General features: G+C 37.9%; 1 protein-coding gene across 2 annotated transcripts; it reads right to left on the bottom strand.

Moving 5' to 3' along the window:
* Window positions 1–2242: 2242 nt before the first annotated feature.
* LOC125264200 (gastrula zinc finger protein XlCGF57.1-like) lies at window positions 2243–17651 on the bottom strand. Of its 2 annotated transcripts, XM_048183405.1 has the most exons (4): window positions 17599–17651; window positions 17182–17410; window positions 12445–15244; window positions 2243–3050 (listed from the first exon to the last, which is right to left on the bottom strand). In XM_048183405.1, exons 2-3 carry the CDS (start codon window positions 17348–17350, stop codon window positions 13989–13991), a joined length of 1425 nt encoding a protein of 474 aa, XP_048039362.1. In that variant the 5' UTR covers window positions 17351–17410; window positions 17599–17651; the 3' UTR covers window positions 2243–3050; window positions 12445–13988. The 2 variants fall into 2 exon arrangements, 1 of the variants encoding a protein (XP_048039362.1); XR_007184023.1 differs by lacking the exons at window positions 12445–15244; window positions 17182–17410; window positions 17599–17651 and adding an exon at window positions 4035–4117.
* Window positions 17652–19911: the final 2260 nt, after the last annotated feature.

Raw genomic sequence — 19911 nt, 5'->3', positions numbered from 1 at the left:
TGGAGGCGTGAATCCTCATGTATAATGGGTGATTCTCACCTGAGAAGACAAAAGAATCACATAATAATGACCTGAAATGACTTGCATATTAATGAGGCCTTTCAGTCAGGTAGGCTGTGAAAAAACCCTCTGTGATCATGATTCAAATCTCATCATGGTGTAAATCAAACATACAGAAAAAACAGCAATACTGTGAAATATTATTACAATTTAAAATAATGGTATTCTATTATATTCTTTAAAATATAATGTATTTCTGTGATGCAAAGTGTCTGAACACTTATGTTACCTTACGTTTCTGTTATGGCATTTCATATAGGCTTTTAGCTTAAAAGCATGCACATTTTGAGAAATATTGATGGATTCTCATATGTTTGTCAATTTTCTATACAGAGGAGTAATATTTGTTCAGGATTTATTGTCATTACTATGAGCGCTGGATACTGTGTTTTCAATTCATACTCACATTCCTTAGGGCGCTCTGTACACCTTTAGTCCACAAATGCCTGCTAAAGAAGAATAGGCAATCCAGGAACTAACCGAACAGAGGACAGAGATCACTAACTATGGCTATTCAAAACACTTTTCAAGACAATAAATACACGATTGAGACGATGAATGCATGTATTGACTGAATTTGCGTCTGAATAGCGCTCCCTCCGTGGGCGTGGCCGCATTAGCGGATAATGAGCTGAATCACGGGCTTCTGACATGGCTCTCTTTTCATACAGATTACATAAACACAGAATTTTTGTTGTGATTAGTATTCACTAAGTTACAGTTAATTTTCTGAGAACTATCAGATTGGACTTCGTTCAGAGGGAGACGAGAAATCACGCATCATGTTAGTTTTCTTTATTTTACAAAAAGCACAACATTTTGTTGTTACTCTGAGTGTATACAAATAAAAGAAGATATTCCACAGATTAAAATGGTGTATAACTCTTAATTGTATGTGCAACATTAACGGAGTGTTTTGAGTCTCTTTCACACAGGTAAGAAAAAAACCGCGGTGGTATCGCCGGCGATACCCTCAGACCTCAGAGTGTTAAACCATTTATTCAACTACACAAAATGCTGATTCATTTAGAGATAGATGTAATGAAACAAGCTGTTGAAATAATTTGAACTTTGAGCGCCACTTTATAAGGCACAGCTGACTAGTAACGCACTGATGCTAAGGGAGAGATTCCTATCGTTGGAGAGGACAACCTTTTTTCACAAATATGTCTCGGCCTGAAGGACAGATGCAAGTAATCGCATGCACTCAGTCGATCTCTCTCACATTCACTGTCTGTTTAGTGCAAATCTACGGAGCCTCTGTACAAATCACCATGGTACACATTATGCTATCATTATTAGTTTATTTAAAGGTGCCGTAGAACGTCTTTTCAAAAGATGTAATATAAGTCTAAGGTGTCCCCTGAATGTGTCTGTGAAGTTTCAGCTCAAAATATCCCATAGAATTTTTTTTAACTAATTTTTTTAACTGCCTATTTTGGGGCATCATTAACTATGCATCGATTCATGCTGCGGCCCCTTTAAATCGCACGCTCCCTGCCCCTCAAACTCTCGACTATAAGTGCAGTTATACAGTGCATTTACAAAGTTCACACAGCTAATATAACCCTCAAATGGATCTTTACAAGATGTTCGTCATGCATGCTGCATGCATGCATCGGATTATTTGAGTATAGTATTTATTTGGATGTTTACATTTGATTCTGAATGAGTTTTGAGGCTGTGATCCATGGCTAAAGCTAACATTACACACTGTTGGAGAGATTTATAAAGAATGAAGTTGTTTATGAATTATACAGACTGCAAGTGTTTTAAAAATGAAAATAGCGACGGCTCTTGTCTCCGTGAATACGGTAATAAACGATGGTAACTTTAACCACATTTAACAGTACATTAGCAACATGCTAACGAAACATTTAGAAAGACAATTTACAAATATCACTAAAAATATCATGATATCATGGATCATGTCAGTTATTATTGCTCCATCTGCCATTTTTTGCTGTTGTCTTTGCTTGCTTACCTAGTCTGATGATTCAGCTGTGCACAGATCCAGACGTTAATACTGCCCTTGTCTAATTCCTTGAACATGGGCTGGCATATGCAAATATTGGGGGCGTACATATGAATGATCCCGACTGTTACGTAACAGTCGGTGTTATGTTGAGATTCGCCTGTTCTTCGGAGGTCTTTTAAACAAATGAGATTTATATAAGGAGGAGGAAGCAATGGAGTTTGAAACTCAATTTATGTCTTTTCCATGTACTGAACTCGTTATTCGATTATGCAGAGGTAAATTCAATTTTTGATTCTAGGGCACCTTTAATATTTAGTACACATGCATGAAGTGTAAAACGAGAAGGTCATAACCTTTCAAAAAATAGAAAACTTGCAAATATTGCAGTTGGCTTGTCAATAACACGGTATAACAATATTGCGGTTATCGCGACAGCCCTATAAGCAGGTGTTTGTGATGACCAGAGCAACAGGTAGAGAGAGTAATTCCTTCACAAAAACTGATTCACTGAAATGTAACAAGCAGTATGTTATCATTATCAGGGCCAGCTGAAAAGCTGATTGAGACAAAAGCTGTGTTTACATTTAATTCAATGTCTTGTTGAAGTGGTTTCCCTTCCTGTGTAGGCTACATGAGAGCAGCTTTTTTGACCGCAAAGCATATGTTATTCCCCCAACCCCTGAACAAACATTACATCTGAGGAAGACCCATATTGCTTTCTGTTGCTTTGTTTCTAGGGTTAACAATATGGCGGTAGATCATGGTATGAACATGTACAATTATCATATTGATGGTAAGGATGAAATGACTGAGTTCTGAAAATGAAACCAACCTGTTTGTTCCTCCGTTTCTTCTTGTTTCACTGTGAATGTTGCTTCAATCCTCATGTCTTCACTCTCCTCTTTAATAAACTCCATCTTTATGTCTTCACTCTCCTCTTTAATAAACTCCATCTTTATAATAGTGTCACATATATCTTAGTTACTTCAACAGGAGGTTTTCTGTGTTTGTCCTGTTTAGGAATAATTAACAGGAAGAAAAATAATTCCAAACTAAATAAGTGCATCTCAATTGCTGGCAAGAGAGTCAGTCAGAGTAAGTTAATGGACTTAAATCACCTGATTAAAATCTTATATATATCATACCAGTGGCTTGCAGTGGTGTTCTGAAATGAGGCGGCACATTTTTTATTTATGAATCAATGTAAATTCATGCATTAGTCTTAACGTTGACACATCTTTCTTGTTAAATGAACATTACATCAAAAAAGAAACCAAAGACAATTCTATTTTGTAATTTTACATTAACAACGTAATGTTCAATTTATCAAAACCATCAAGTTAGAGACCATCAATTCTCATCAAGTTAGTGTTTTAAACATTTCTATATTAATTCCAAAATAATAACTAAAGACAATAATAATTTAAACGATATATTTTATTTGTGTATTGATTTTAACGTGACATAAAGCGGTGATATTTAACTGGGTGAACGCACATGTAAACAAGAGGCGGGATTTATCGCACAATTTGCTCTCTTTTTAATGTCATAATTTATAATATTTGTGGTGGTTTTATGGTTTTATATGTAATATGGATTGTTTTCTTATCCTACTGAGACGACCATGATATATATAAAATGGATATTTATTATTTATATTTCGTATTCAACTATTCATACATCACATTTAATAAATTACACTTTTATGAAAACATTTGTTGTTGGTTTGTAAAAGCTGCCATTACACATTGTGTTTGTTGTTCTCGTTCATTTACTTGTAACGTCAGATTGCGGTGTTTAACTGATTCAAGACGCTCATTTTCTGTTACTCAAAAGTGGGATTTACTACCAAAAATAAGCGCTCAATGTTAAATAAAGCACTGCAACGTTACATTCAAAAATGGTTAATTAACTGTACATACCTTGTAAAAAAAAAAATTTGACTGAACAGTTTGAATTGATTTAAAAACTGTAAATGTGTAAAAAAGAATCAAACCTTTCTCCAGCCGAATCACAACAGATGCTGGAGCGCGGCGCCGCTTTATGACGTCACAAAACCAAACCAAAATAAAAGTCCCATTCACACGCTTCTGTATGTATACACCCAAGACAATTTTAATAACTACTAATGAAAGGGTGTGAGATTCTGTCTAATAATGTTTGGGTGTAGAAACCATTTATACCTGATATTACAGTTAATATTCAAATACAAATGTGGGTTACAAGTTTAAAATACATGTAAATGCAAGTCTTAGACAACAGGACAAAAACAGAACAAAGACAGAAATTAAATTAAGTCTTGCAGGAACAGTAGGTTTTTATCTAATGTAGAAATACTGACAGGTCATAATCGAGATGGATTGGCTCATCTTTCAGGAAGATGAAAGGTCATCTATAACTTGCATAGGTCGCTCGTCTATGAATGTGCTGCTCGATGCAGAAGCTCATGAGAGTGTTTGACGTCCTCTATTGAAACACTTCATCATTGACTCTCTCTGCTCTGATGAAAGTGAAGTATATTAATAAATTGAATTATTTGTGTTCATTACAGCACTGAGAGCAGCAGCAGGACGATCACATGACAGATATAGAAAGAAAACACTGACATTATTCTCCACAACACTACATGATGAATTCAGAGCATGGTATTACCACAGTTCATGTAGAAAAACATGGTTTATCATGTCAGGATACTTTCTAGATCAGGACGAGCAGCATGAACCACTGAACAAAGAAACTCCAACAATTCTGACATTTACAGTAATGATGTGATTCATCTGGACTGATTTCAGAGTTCAGCTTACAGTTTTCCTTCTTTCATTCCTAATATATTTCTGAGTGATCTGGATTGAACTCATGATGATTAGACTCAATCCTTGTTTTCATCTTTTCTCAGAGTTGTCAGAGCATCAGGGGCTGGTTGCAGCAGCTGGACATAAAAAAAGTTGGGTGTAAGCTCTACGCTGGACTTAGTTACGTCCAGCTTTCTGATGAATATTTACACCTGTTGCACCATCTAAAACTACGACTAGGCGCAGGTACGCTTAGCATAGATGATGCGCGTACACGCTGACATGTTCTAAAGCAGTGGTTCTCAAATGGGGGTACGCGTACCCCTAGGGGTACTTGGGGGTACTGCAGGGGGTACATGAAAGAAAGCAGAAACAGAAACATTTTGGAATACATCATGAAAATAAGTTATTGTATTTTTATATTATATTAGGACTACACAAAGATGTATTGAAAATGAAATCATAAATTTAAAATGCATTTCAATTTATTAGTTATTTATTGAGCAGCGGATCCAGCATCGGGAGCAGTGTCAGCGCGCAAAATAATGTAGGTTACGATGTGATAAAATGGACAGGTGGCTTCTTAATAGAGGACAAGCTCCTCCAACAGAAGACGAACATACTACAAAAAATTTTTAAAAAAACAGAGCCTCAAAAATACCGCCAGTTTCGTGATGAATACATAGGGATGGGATTTACATCTACTTCACATAACCCTCCCTCAGCGCTGTGCTTTTTATGCGGTGATCTGTTAGCTAACAGCGCAATGAAGTCATCTCATCTTCAACGGCATCTCCGGACTAAACACCCACAGCAGGCCGGGAACTCACTGGAGTTTTTCAGAAGAAAATTTAATGAATTCACATCATGCCAAGATAACATGAAAAAAGCAACAAGTGTATCAGCAAAAGCCCTCGAAGCATCGTATGCTGTGTCTTTACTTTTGGCGAAAGCTAAAAAGCCATTTAGTCTGGCTGAGGAACTGATAATTCCTGCTGCAGCTGTGCTCGCTGAGACCATGGTGGATAAAACAGCAGCAGATAAGCTCAAAACTGTACCGCTGTCAAATGACACCGTTTTGCATAGAATTGACAAGATGGGGACTGATATTGTTGAGCAAGTGGTAGATAAACTCAGGGCTAGTGAATCATTTTCACTTCAGTTGGATGAATCGGTTGATATCAGTGGACAGGCACAATTGGTTGCTTTTGCGAGATATGTGGATACCAGTGACATTCGCAAACACATACTTTTTTGCAAAACACTGGAGGGGAGAACAACTGGACAGGATATTTTCAACGTTGTTAGTTCGTTTTTCGCAGAACATGAAATCAGCTGGAAATCCTGTACCAGTGTGTGCACTGACGCAGCAGCATCGATGACGGGTCGTTTCAAAGGCCTCATCGCGCACATAAGGCAGAAGAATCCCGACATTCTGTGGACACACTGTTTTATACACAGAGACGCCCTGGCATCAAAGAAGATGAGCCCAGAGCTTAATTCCGTTTTGAATGACGCTGTCAAGGTAATCAATTTCATAAAGTCGCGGCCACTGAATGCACGTCTGTTTTGGAGATTATGTGATGGCATGGGATCTGAACACACCAAACTCCTTTTACACACCGAAGTCCGCTGGCTTTCGAGAGGCAAAGTACTGAATAGGCTGTTCAAGCTGCGAAATGAGGTGTGTTGCTTTTTGTCAGACAATGCGTCCCCTCTTGCCTCTTTGTTTAAGGACAATAATTGGATTGCCAAACTAGCGTATCTTGCAGATATTTTTACTAAACTGAACGAGCTCAATCTCAGTCTGCAAGGCAGGGACTCTACGATTTTGAAACTTTATGACCGAGTTGGAGGTTTTCTCAAGAAAGCGGAGCTGTGGAAGACACTGTGTGCAGAGGGCGATTTCAGCTGTTTTCCTCAGTTTGATAGCTTCGTCATAAGTGAGAATATGGAGAGAGACACAGTAAAAACCTTTCTGGATGGACACTTGGCTAACGTGATTTCTAGTTTCAAATCATACTTCCCTGATGTAAGAGATAAGTCTGAGCAATTGGATTGGGTTAGAAACCCATTTACACTTTCCCAAAGCAACCGTGGCATGCTACCTGTCCACCTGAGGGAGGAGCTACTGGATTTATCCACAGACCGTGGGTTGCAGACTACTTTTGAAAACTGTTCCCTGACAGAGTTTGTGGTGTGTGTGAGGAGAGAGCACCCTGAGCTAGGGAAAAGCGCTTTGGAGCACCTACTCCCATTTGGCTCTACCTACCTCTGTGAAACCTCATTTTCAGCAATGACCCAGATTAAAACGAAACAAAGAAACAGACTTTGCCTTGAAAATAGTCTGATAACAGCTGTAGCTTCCCTGCCACCAAGAATGTCAAAGATCTTAAGTGAAGGACAGGCCCATGTATCCCATTGAAAGGATCACTGATGGACACAAATGGCCATACTGGACTTGTATAGAGACATATATGAAAACTGAACTTTTAGTTAAAATGTGCTGAAACTTGAAACACATTAAAAAAAAAAGTTGAAACGAAGAAAAAAATGAACTGTTGAAAAATAGTTAAAAAATGATCACAATGAACTTTTATTGAACTGAAAAAACACTAATTTACCTTTTACTGAGATTTACATAGTTGCATAAAGCTACATAGAGAAATGTTTATAAGAAATAAACCTGCTTGGTGGGCATCAAATATAATAATTGTCTCACTGTTATTCTTATTCAGAACTCAAATTGGCATCTGCTGGCTGCTACACTGTTTCCCCAGCATCTGGGCTCCCTATCATTTCACTGTATTTTAAAGCAAAATGTTGTTATCTGGTCAAGGGGTACTTGGCTTGAAAAAATCATTAAAAGGGGTACTTAAGCCAAAAAAGTTTGAGAACCACTGTTCTAAAGCACTGTTAGTTGAGACGCTGTTCACGTTACTATGGTTATCAATTTGAATTTATTGGCTCCAACAAATAGATAAAAAATGATTGCTGAGCCGGAAAAAGGATTACTCAGATTGTGAAATAACAAAAAATGATTGAGCTATTCGGTAAGTATATGCAACCTGCTGAAACTAAACCAATTAACCTTTCAATAAATTCTATATATATATTCTATATAACAGTGAGACAATTATTATATCTGATGCCCACCAAGCAGGTTTATTTCTTATAAACATTTCTCTATGTAGCTTCATCTAGCGGATTGGTCCAGTCTCTCATTACTCTTTCACACCGGAAAACCCGCTGATCATGTAGCCTGTATACCAGACGCGCCATCATCTCAACATTTTTATTTATCTTTATTTTCACCATGGAAACAAGTCAAGACTTCTCACTTTACACCTACCTTTGACTAGGCATAAGATTTAGTCTCAGATGTGTGCTACGCCCAGATGGTGCAACAGGTATTAATTCTATGCATATAATGATCGGTTTGAAAGAAACCGAACAGTATTTATATAATTTTTTACCTCTAAAACACCACTAAGTCCAACTGCCCTCCACATCCGGTTAGTGAGGTCTGAACGTGCTCTGACAGTGGAAGTGATGTCTGGCGCTCATTGAAGCAAAGTGCGAGAGATCACTTCTGTCATCAGGACGTGTTTTCTGACCTCACCAACCGGCTGCTCAAGGCAGTTGGACATAGTGGTGTTTTAGAGGTAAAAAATAATATAAATACTGTTCGTTTTCACACACAAACCGATCGTTTCGTGTCTTAGGACATCAATGTGTCGTCACGAGCTGCAGGGTTTAATTTGGATTTGTCTGTGTTTTTTTTACTCTTATAAATGGAGTTCTCATTTACACAAATTATATGGCTGACAGGCTGCAACGGTTGGAGTTAAAAATCATCATTTGTGTTCTACTGAAGAAACAGTCAACTACATCTTGGATGCCCTGGGGGTAAACAGATAAACATCAAATTTTCATTTCTGGGTGAACTATCCCTTTAAGCTTAGTCTTACGACCGGGTGTACGTCCAGCTTGTGCAACCAGCCCAAGGTCTGTAAATCCTGTTCAGGAAGAGGTTTATTTAAAGTGAACTGGATTAGATTATGATAATTGTGCTCATACTTTCACTGATCAAGAGTTTACAGTATGAGCAGATGATTTGGCTTGATATTCAGAATTTTGAGATAAACTTGCAATTGCGAGAAAATGTCAGAAATGTGAGATAAAAAGAAATTATCTTTTTTTAAAAATGTATTCTGTAGCAGTAAACAAGCTTCTATTTGCTTCTGATTGCACTTTAACTGCTGTTCTAGGATCAGTTTTCTCAATAATAAAGATATTGGAAAACTGTTTTTGAAATAAAAAAAAGTGAGTGGATTCTGACTGAATTCTGCATGCTTGCAAATCCTCTCATTGTAACAAGCAATAATGAAAAATAAGATTTACGTTATTTAAAAAAATCCATGACATATTTGGACAATGGAGGGCACCATTTTGTTAGGTCCACAGTGCGTTCCACGTCAATGACGTCAAGCGGCTGCTCTCAGTGAGCTACTGACACTATCCTGTTGTTATTTTTACCACAACACAACTTGGAATATAATATATGATGCCACATTGTGCAGCTTTTGGTCGTAATTTTCAGTCGTTGGGCAAACAAGAGAAGTGATTCAAGTCTTTACTAGCGATAAGAGAAGAAAAGAATGGGAAGTTGTGAAGAATGTGGATGAATAAAACTTCCTAAAGAGCCAGGTCTTTGTTCTCTTCACTTTAGCCCTGGTGCCTTTGATACTTTCTCATCTGTTTACTTTGGGGCAATGGTAAACTTATAAGGCATACAAGTCTTGAGGGTGCCCTAGAATTAAAAATTGAATTTATCTTAGCATAGTAAAATAACAAGAGTTCAGTACATGGAAATGACATACAGTGAGTCTCAAACACCATTGTTTCCTCCTTCTTATATAAATCTCATTTGTTTAAAAGACCTCTGAAGAACAGGCGAATCTCAACATAACACCGACTATTACGTAACAGTCGGGATCATTAATATGTACGCCCCCAATATTTGCATATGCCAGCTCATGTTCAAGCCATTAGACAAGGGCAGGACGTCTGGATGTGCACAGCAGAATCATCAGACTAGGTAAGTAAGCAAGGTAACTGCAAGAATCTCAAGATGTCTGGCAGACATCTCGGCATTGATGAAAGAACATAACCTGCAGCTCAACTTGGCAAAGACTGAGCTTCTCGCCTTCCCTGCCAATCTACAGCAAAATTTCACAGTTCAGCTCAGTACATCATCAATTAACCCATGAAATTCAGCCATTTTGGAGTAATCTTTGATGACCAACTGACCTTTAAAGACCACATTGCTGAGACATGCAGATTTGCACTACACAACATCAGGAAGATCAGGACTTTTCTAACACAACTTCTTGTCCAGGACCTGGTCATTTCTGGGCTTGATTACTGTAACGCTCTTCTGGCTGGACTGCCATCATCACGGACTGAGCACGGCGTTGTTTTTAATAGTTAAGTGGAGGAAAATAAATATATTCTTGCCTTCTTTTTTAAGTCAAACTCTTTGGACAAAGCTTGAACAAAATGTAATACCTCATAAAATCGGGATAAGATTTAACACCTTTCAAGTGCCTTAATTTTCCCAAAATTGATTGATCAACTTTTAATAATTTTCCCCATTTTTTTCATTTTTTATAATACCATTCCTTACATATGATATGATTACAGTAGAATCCATTTGCAGAGAGTCTAATGAGTAGCATCAGAAATAAACAAATACTGTTAGACAGGCAATGGGTCAATACCAGGATATCAGTCCAATCCGTGAACATACACATGGGATAATCCAAAAGCAGAGTGACAGGCAGGCAATAGGTCCAAACACAGATATCAGTCCAATCAGGCTACCAAAATAGAAAGGGATAGTCCAAACAATCAAAGAAGATCAGGCAGAATCATACACGTGGTTGGCAATCAAAGAAACAAGGACACACTCAGTAATGCCTGGCTCACACTACAGGAGTTTTAGGCCGATTTATGCCGATTTTCCCCTCCCGAGAATCGGAGAAAAAATCTTGTCCACGACCTCGATCGGTTCCGATGTTCGGCGCAGATTATCTGGTAATGTGAGACGTTCACAGATAAAATCTTGCACCTCCCGATCTGATCTCACACAAATCGGGCTCACCCCGATCATATCAAACATGTTTGATATTTATCGGGATGAGCAAGATTGTAATAACGTCAGTACTGTCACAATAGACAATAGGAAACAAGTATACGACGCGACGGAAGTGACAGACATTTTGAAATGGCGACCGCGAAACCAAGATCAAGGTTTCGTTGGACCTCGGAGATGGAGGAGCGCCTTGTCGAAATGTGGCAAGAACACGACTGCTTATACAACGTTTCATCGAAAGAGTACCATAACCGCTCCGATAAAGAGAAGAGCTGGGGAGAGATCGCGTCGGTTTTAAACGTACCAGGTGAGTATAGTTGTTTGCGCGCTAGGCTAGCAAGTGTAAACATTAACTGTTGGAATGTACCTTATCATACATGTTTCTCTCTCTCTCGCTCAAACACACACACGATCCTCTCTCTCTCTCTCTCTCTCAAAAAAAAACAAAAAACGTTATCCAATCACTGCTTAACCTAATAAAAAAATATTGACTAATATAGCCTACTGTTATTTTATCTGTGCGTATACATAATATAGATTTTAATAGCTTGATGCTCTTTAAATATTTTGTTGCATTGTTAAAAGTTTCGGTGCATAGGACAGACCTATCCGCGATCGCTCTCCATGGTTCTGACCAAAGAAGAGCGCTTTGGAATCTCCATTACGCATGAATACCTGGGCTGCGTTTCCCGATAACATTGTCTCTTAGCGCGCTATGAAGACTCTTAAGGTATAACTTAACTAAAGGTATGCTACCACTAAAGGTATATCATTGCTAGGCGTCTTCAGGGCTATCATCCACTCGCGAGGCATAGGCGCTGGCGCCCTCCTAGCAACGGCGCTGTTTTTGGTAATACATGATTTTGACGACTTCATTAAGTTTTGTTTTATAGAAAACTCTTTTTAAAAGATATTCGTTTTGTATAAATTGCATCTTAATTTTGATCAATGTTTTATCAATCAATTGCCCGTATTTAATAAATAAGAAGCAAATATATAGCAATGTAATGTAATATAGACAATGTAATGTAACCTTAGTGTAATTGACAGAATTACTAAAAAATATTTTGCTACCTAAAAGTTAAAGATTTTTTGTGTCACGCATGCATGCATGTCTATTTCCCTCATATTAAATCTAAAACGCATGTGGACTGATATTTTTCCTTTATAACGATCGCGTTAGTTGAGCTGTATGCGCGATATAATTTTATGACACAAAATGTTGAAATGTATGCTTAATTCAAACACATTTTAATTCAGATTCTGTATTAAAATGTTTGATTCCGTCCCCCGTTCCAACATCTATGTCAGTAGATACATTTCTTCATAATACATACTATACTAGCACCAATTGATTTACATATTAAAAGGTGACACTATCGCTTTTGAACTAGGCAGGCAATATTATAATGGAAACATTCTAGCACACTACGATAGTAATAAAAGGTCAATTTTACCTCCATTTCTCGCTGAAGAACTGACAATCCACGTTGAGCCCGTCTCCTCAACCATTTTTTCATCCACACTCGTTTATTCTTCCGCTTTTGTGTTTTCTCACAACAAACGATTATTATTGCTACAGCAAGTTTCCATGTTTCAGTATCCATTTTGTTTACATCCGCTTTCGATCTGCTGCGTAGATCACGTGACGCGCTTCCTCTGGCAGATAATCTTAATAACATTTTGTAGTGTGTGATGCTCCGCGAATTTCAAATCTTGTAGCGTGAGCATGTTTAAGATTTGAGGGAAGAAAATCTGCAAAGATTCTCCTGAAGTGTGTGCTGCAACCAGATTTTACAATCGGATAAGTTTTTAAAACTCCTGTAGTGTGAGCCAGGCATAAGACAGTGTATATCAGGTATAACTGGGACACTTATTTGAACCTCAAGGTTTGCTTTGTTTCTTTCCACAGTGATGAAAAGCTTCTCTCTGGTGAGTTCTTACATGATTCCTAATGTGATTCATGTCTTTGAAATTCCACAATGAAGACATAGAAAACAGTTCTCTGCTACATGAATCCTTATGTGGTACTTCAAGGTTTCTTTATATCTGAAATGCTTTCAGGATTCTCTCTAGTGTGAATGGTCATGTGCCTGTCAAGGTTTCCTTTCTGTATGAAACTTTTTCCACACTGTTGGCAGATGTAAGGCTTCTCTTCAGAGTGAATTTTTATGTGGTCTTGAAAGTGTCCTTTATGATTGAAACTCTTTCCACACTGAAGGCATTTGTAGGAGTTCTCTCTAGTGTGATTTTTTTATGTGCCTCTCAAGGCTCTGTTTTCTTCCAAAACTTCTTCCACACTGTTGGCAGGCGAATGGCTTCTCTCCAGTGTGAATTCTTTTGTGGTCTACAAAATGTCCCTTCTGTTTGAAACTCTTTCCACAGAGAAGGCATGTGTAGGGTTTCCCTCCTGTGTAAATGGTCATGTGCCTGTCAAGGTTCTGTTTTTGTCTGAAACTTTTCCCACACTGTTGACAGGTGAATGGCTTCTCTCCAGTGTGAATTCTCATGTGGTCTTCAAAGTGTCCTTTCTGAATGAAACTCTTTCCACACTGTTGGCAGTTGTAAGGCTTCTCTCTGGTGTGAATTCGTATGTGCCTTTTAAGGCTTTCTTTTAGAGTGTAACTTTTTCCACAATGTTTGCAGATGAAAGGCTTCTCTCCAGTGTGAATTTTAATGTGGACTTTAAGGTTTTCATGTATATCAAAACTATGTCCACACATAAATGGCATCTCTCCATTGTGAATATTCATGTGCTTGTTAAGGTTTTCTTTTTGGCTGAAACTTTCTCCACACTGTTGACAGGTGAACGGCGTCTCTCTAGTGTGAATTCTTTTGTGGTCTTCAAAGTCTTCTTTCTGTTTGAAACTCTGTCCACACTGAAGGCATGTGTATAAGTTCTCTCCAGAGTGAATTCTTATGTGGACTTTAAAATTTCCTTTCTGTTTGAAACTCTTTCCACACTGAGAGCAGGTATAAGGCTTCTCTCCAGTGTGTATTCTCATGTGGTCTTTAAAGTTTGCTTTACGTTTGAAACTGTTTCCACACTGAAGGACTGAAGGCATGTGTAGAGGTTCTCTTCAGAGTGAATTCTTATGTGGTCTTGAAAGTGTTCTTTATGATTGAAACTCTTTCCACACTGAAGGCATGTGTAGGTGTTCTCTCCAGTGTGAATGCTCATGTGCTTGTAAAGGTTCCTTTTTTGTCGGAAACCTTTTCCACACTGTTGGCAGTCAAATGGCGTATCTCCAGTGTGAGTTCTTTCATGGTTTTCCAACTGACCTTTACAATTGAAACTCTTTCCACACTGAAGGCATGTGTAGGGGTTTTCTCCAGAGTGAATGTTCGTGTGCCTGTCAAGGTTCTGTTTTAATCCAAAACTTCTTCCACACTGTTGACAGGTGAACGGCTTCTCTCCAGTGTGAATTCTTTTGTGGTTTTCAAAGTGTTCTTCACGATTGAAAGCCTTTCCACACTGAAGGCATTTGTAGGAGTTCTCTCCTGTGTGAATGTTCATGTGCCTGTCAAGGTTCTGTTTTTGTCTGAAATTTTTTCCACACTGTTGGCAGGTGTAAGGCTTCTCTCTGGTGTGAATTCTTATGTGCCTTGTAAGGCTTTCTTTTAGAGTGTAACTTTTCCCACACTGTTGGCAGATGAAAGGCTTCTCTCCAGTGTGAACTCTGATGTGGACTTTGAGGTTTTCATGTTGATCAAATTTATGTGTGGACAGAGTTGGCATCTCTCCATTGTGAATATTCATGTGCTTGTTAAGGTTTCCTTTTTGGCTGAATCTTTTTCCACACTGTTGACAGGTGAACGGCTTCTCTCCAGTATGAATTCTTTTGTGGTCTTCAAAGTGTCCTTTCTGTTTAAAACTCTTTCCACACTGAAGGCAAGTGTATAGGTTCTCTCCAGAGTGAATTCTTATGTGGACTTTAAAATTTCCTTTCTGTTTGAAACTCTTTCCACACTGAGAGCAGGTGTAAGGCTTCTTTCCAATGTGAATTTTCATGTGGACTTTAAGGTTTCGCTTTGTGCTGAAACTCTTTCCACACAGTTTGCAGGTGAAATGAGTTCTAGTACCAGTCTTTTGACCTATTTTTCGTGAGGGTATGTTTTCTGTCTGTGAGCGACTAAAAGATTTTTCTCCAGTAATGAAATCATGAAGATTGTTATATTGACCTTTCTCTTCCATTTCATGCAATACTTCACTCTCTTCTTTTAGTACTTCACTCTCCTCTTTCAGTGCCATCAGGTCTGAGGAAAAAAAAGAAAATAGTAAATACCAGTTTAATGGCACAAACCACAGACAACCAAACATTTATACATGTTAAGCATCAAAACCAACTGCAAGTAAGAGAGCACAGCAGAACAAAACATATGTTCAAACTTAATGTTATGAAGCAACGAGAATTCTTATGTGCACAAAAACAAAACAAAAATAAAAACTTTATTCAACAATTTCGAACCGTTGTCATACGTAGTGAACTCAGTGCAGGCTTTCTTGTTTACGTCCGAATGCCGGCTCATTATTGGCTGGATCCTGTGTCAGCATCACATGTATGTGTCATGCTGCTCATGTGATCAGCTTCAGCCCATACTGAGTTGGCATTTGGATGTAAACAATGATGCCTGCACTAAGTTCACTATTCAACAATTTTAACCATTGTCATATATAAAGTAATTCTTTTTTTCTTTTCTTAATTCTTTTTTCACAAGCACAACTCTACCTGGATTTATTGTGAATTATCACCTGTGCATTTGTGGAACTCTTCCTGCGCATTTGTGAATCACCTCGTGAATTTGTGGATTCTGAAACAGTTTTAGCATCAAGGCTGCAGACAAATCCACAAATAGGTTGACTCCACCCAACGATTACTCAAAACAATCAGACAACGGCCACATTGCGCCAACTAATCACAGCACACTCTTGCTAGAACAAATCACGTTTTGCTTTACAATAGGGGCGGGAACAGACAGTGGCTGCATCTGAAAACTGGAAAATACTGCCTTCGGAGGACACATTTCAAGGTAGCAAGGCATCAAGGTATGTCCAAATCCAATGTTAGCTTCACTTCCTGTCTCTTGAGATACCTTCACCTGATCAATTTTTGAAGACAGCATAGATGTATGCTTCGCTGCCTTTGATATCCCACAATCCTGTGATTTGAGCTAGAAAAATAAAGTTGGTGTCCAAAAGTTCTGTTTGCTGGTCAGTTTGTGTACACGTATATTTATGACCAACATTTTCCACTTTTGATGTCATTTCTAGGAAGAAAAATTACTACTGTAGCAATTCAATATTTGTTTAGTTCTCGCCAAAGCTCGCGCTATTTTGCTGTAGATCATTAAACGGTTACGCTGCCTCAGAAATTTGTCTGAAATCAGTTTCATGAGGTGCCTTCATGCACAAACGCAGCCGTAAAAGTCATTGCCTGATAGGGCAGCGAGACAACAAGACAGCTCCCTAGGATATGGGTGCTTCGTTCAGACTGATCTGAAGCGGTTTGTATGATAAAACACCCTGTTTACAAAATGCAACACTTTATTGCGATTTTGCAAATTTTTGTGGTTGTAATTATGTATAAGGTCTGCATTATCTGGCTTACAACAGGGTGACATATTTTGACGGGTATTATAGTCTACGGAGTGATAATGATCACAGCAGTAATGAATAATAGAACATGTCGTGCACATCATTTCGACCATCATTTGGACGGGGTCCGCTACACAAAAGATTTGAAATTTTCAGTCCATTTTATTTCACTATACAAATTCACTTCCACAAATTCAGTGGTTCAAATGTAACAAAATATTTAACATCTGGGAACAGTACATAACAGAAAGAAAAAAAAACATAACTGGTGTGAATCTTGAGACAAAACAATGGCATATTTAAAAAGTATGTCAGTGCAAGTAACTTTCAGTTTTTTCACTAGCTTTTCTAACTTTAATGAGGATTTATCTTTAAATTACACAGCCAAATATGCAATGTTATTTTACATTTGAAGTTACCGTGTGACGTAACAACGAACATCAACCTAAGAAGATCCTGCTTCCAAGTTTGAAGGCAGCATTAGTATTTGTCTGGTTATGTGAAATTCTTTGTATTCTTCAAAAACATTAATTTATGTAGTGCTAGATATTTTAATAAGCATGAAATGACTGAGTTCAGCTTTGATAATGAAACCAACCTATTTGTTCCTCAGTTTCTTCTTGTTTCACACTGAATATTTCTTCATCTTTCATGTCTTCACTCTCTTCTTTAATAAACTCCTTTGTTTGTTCCTCAGTTTCTTCTTGTTTCACACTGAATGTTTCTTCAATCCTAAAGTCTTCACTCTCCTCTTTAGTAAACTCCATCTTTATAATAGTGTCACGTGGATCTAAGTCACTTTAACGACTTTTTTGTGTGTATTTGTCCTGTTTAAGATAATTAACAAAAAAAAAAAGAATAAATAACACTCATTAATGTTAAATAAAGCACTACAACGTTACTTTCAATAATGGTTAATTAACTGTACATAACTTGTAAAAAAAAAAAAAAAACTATTAAGTTGACTGAACAGTTTACATTGATTTAAACATTTGAAATGTGTAAAAACACAAACCTTTATTCAGCCTAATCACAACTGATGCAGGAGCGCGGCGCAGCTTTATGGCGTCACACCACCAGACCAAAATAAAAGTCCCGCTCACAAAAAAATATTAAGAACTTCCCATGGGAGAGTGTGAGATTCTATCTAATAAGCAAAACTGTAATGTTTGGGTTTAGAAACAATTTATACCTGATATACAGTATTAATATTCAAATAGCTACAAATGTGGGTTACAAGTTTAAAAAAAACATGTAAAAAAAAAAAAAAAAACTGTGCATGACTTTATAGACCCCTCAATCGCCTACGTCACTGTGACATCACCGCTCTAGCTGGAGGCAAAACATAAGGAAGATCTCATAGCAGGTGTGCTAAAAGTTTGAAGTTTTGACTTTAAAATGTCGTCTTGTTGTGTTTTTGGCTGCCAGAATAGAAGGAACAGCACTTTTGGTTCAAAACTAAAGTTTTCAATGAAATCTTTCCCTCAAGATTAATACATCCATGACTTCAAAACATATTAATTAGGATTTATAACAGTGGTTGCAGCAAACTATAAATTGTTGTCTATTTACTGTTAGGTTAAAACTGACATGCAAGTGCAGTTCGCCGTTAAAATTGTACTGTTGTCTCGATTTACGATCACCCAGGTGTGGTACATGTCACCCTTCTTGCCTTGCCTCTGGCTAGGCAACACCTCTGACCGCACCACACAAAGATTTGTACGTAAATTGTTGTATTGTAATGTCTGAACGTGACCATTAATAACATAGTTGTTTGCATCCAGGGATTTATATGCCTGTAGCTTTTCTCAGCTGTAAACACTTGGTGACTCTATGAGGTAAGTGTAGATGTCCGGCCACTCCACCCTCGGCAGCCCCGTCAAGTCTTCATGCCACTCCTGTGGCTGTATGGCATATGGGTCAGGCAGCCTGCTTCCATCCGCGAGAGTTAATTTACAAAAATAGCTGTCACAGTCCCGCAGAGTCAGTGACTGTACATATTCGGACAGTTCCGAACCTTCTTCTGCATCCATGTTTAATAAATCCCTCCTAAAACATGCTAGCTTACGCTCGTCAACATTGCGTCCAGTGCCTCTTTTTGCCTCTAGCTAAGCCCCGCCCACCAGGAAACATTGCAATATTTACAAACTTTTAAGGGGTCTATATAGCAGAGTTCATATCACACACAAAAATAGACATTAAACAAAGACAGTGTTTTGAGTGGTCACTGGATTCTGAGTTCTGCATGCCCTGCAAATTCTCTCATTATAGCAAATAATAATATAAATAAGAGATTCACTGTGCAGAAAGGCATTACTGACTGTAACAGAACTGTGTGAGATTGAGTTGAAGAAGAATAACAGCTTTTATTAATGTTTGGATTTTTTAAATGGAAGAATATATCCTTGGTTGGTTCACCATCTGCCTATATGTTCAGAAAAGTCATATTTTGTGTGTAGAACCTTTCCAAAGTAAGGTCATTATGGGAGGTTTCTTCTGTATTGTAAAGAAGAGTTTTCTGGAAGTTATTTGCTTACAAGAGCAAGTGTATTTTTTAAACAAGGTCTGTTTATTTAAGATTTTATAATATGCAAGATAAAGAAAATGAAACACTACAGTATTTACAGTCAAAATCCCCAACACAACCCATCCCTCTACCCATCAGACATAAAGTATCAATTACAATGTACAAAGACCAAATATATATAAACCATTATGGCTACTTAGGCACATGTTCTGTGCTCTAACACCAAATTTAGCAATAAAAGGAGATGGGTCTATTGGCGATTTCCAAAAGTTATACAAACTTGGGCATGTGCCTGCTTACATCTATCACAAATAGGGTCTAGCTCTGGTCTGAATTTAGATAACCTAACCTTCAACCAATGAAGCCAGTCTATTACCTTGAATTGCACAACCACATGACATTGACATATGTGACCAATCACGGAAAGTAGGGACACAAGTCGGTTCTGGGGCATTTTTAGTTATTCACAGATTCTAAAAAGTGTAGTCTCCAAGCTTTCCAACGATGTGTAACACATGGAAATCTGATAATATTTGGAGAAGTTGTGGCCATTTGAAGGTAGGCACTCAAAAAAGCTCTAAAGAGAGAAAATGCCTCTAAAACTTGTGCAGTTCTCGCCTGTTCTCACCTGCTGGGAGTGACAATAGGGCTCATTTACATCTCATTTCGATAAGCCATACCCCCTGTAAAGCTGCATGGTTGCATAGCAATGACAGACGCAACGGGAAAAATCAGACCGCATACTATTAATAATAAAGGATAATGTGCATTGTAAATGTCAATAATTTATCTTTTAATTTA

Source organism: Megalobrama amblycephala, linkage group LG3, assembly GCF_018812025.1.
Source record: "Megalobrama amblycephala isolate DHTTF-2021 linkage group LG3, ASM1881202v1, whole genome shotgun sequence".
Classification (NCBI taxonomy): domain Eukaryota; kingdom Metazoa; phylum Chordata; class Actinopteri; order Cypriniformes; family Xenocyprididae; genus Megalobrama; species Megalobrama amblycephala.
This window is presented reverse-complemented; position numbering and strand designations above follow the sequence as displayed.

Coding starts and splice junctions, on each gene's coding strand:
- LOC125264200 (XM_048183405.1), bottom strand. CDS start 17,350: ATGGAGTTTACTAAAGAGGAGAGTGAAGACTTTAGGATTGAAGAAACA. Junction 15,245..17,181: donor AGAAACTGAGGAACAAATAG/GTTGGTTTCATT, acceptor TTTTTTCCTCAG/ACCTGATGGCACTGAAAGAG.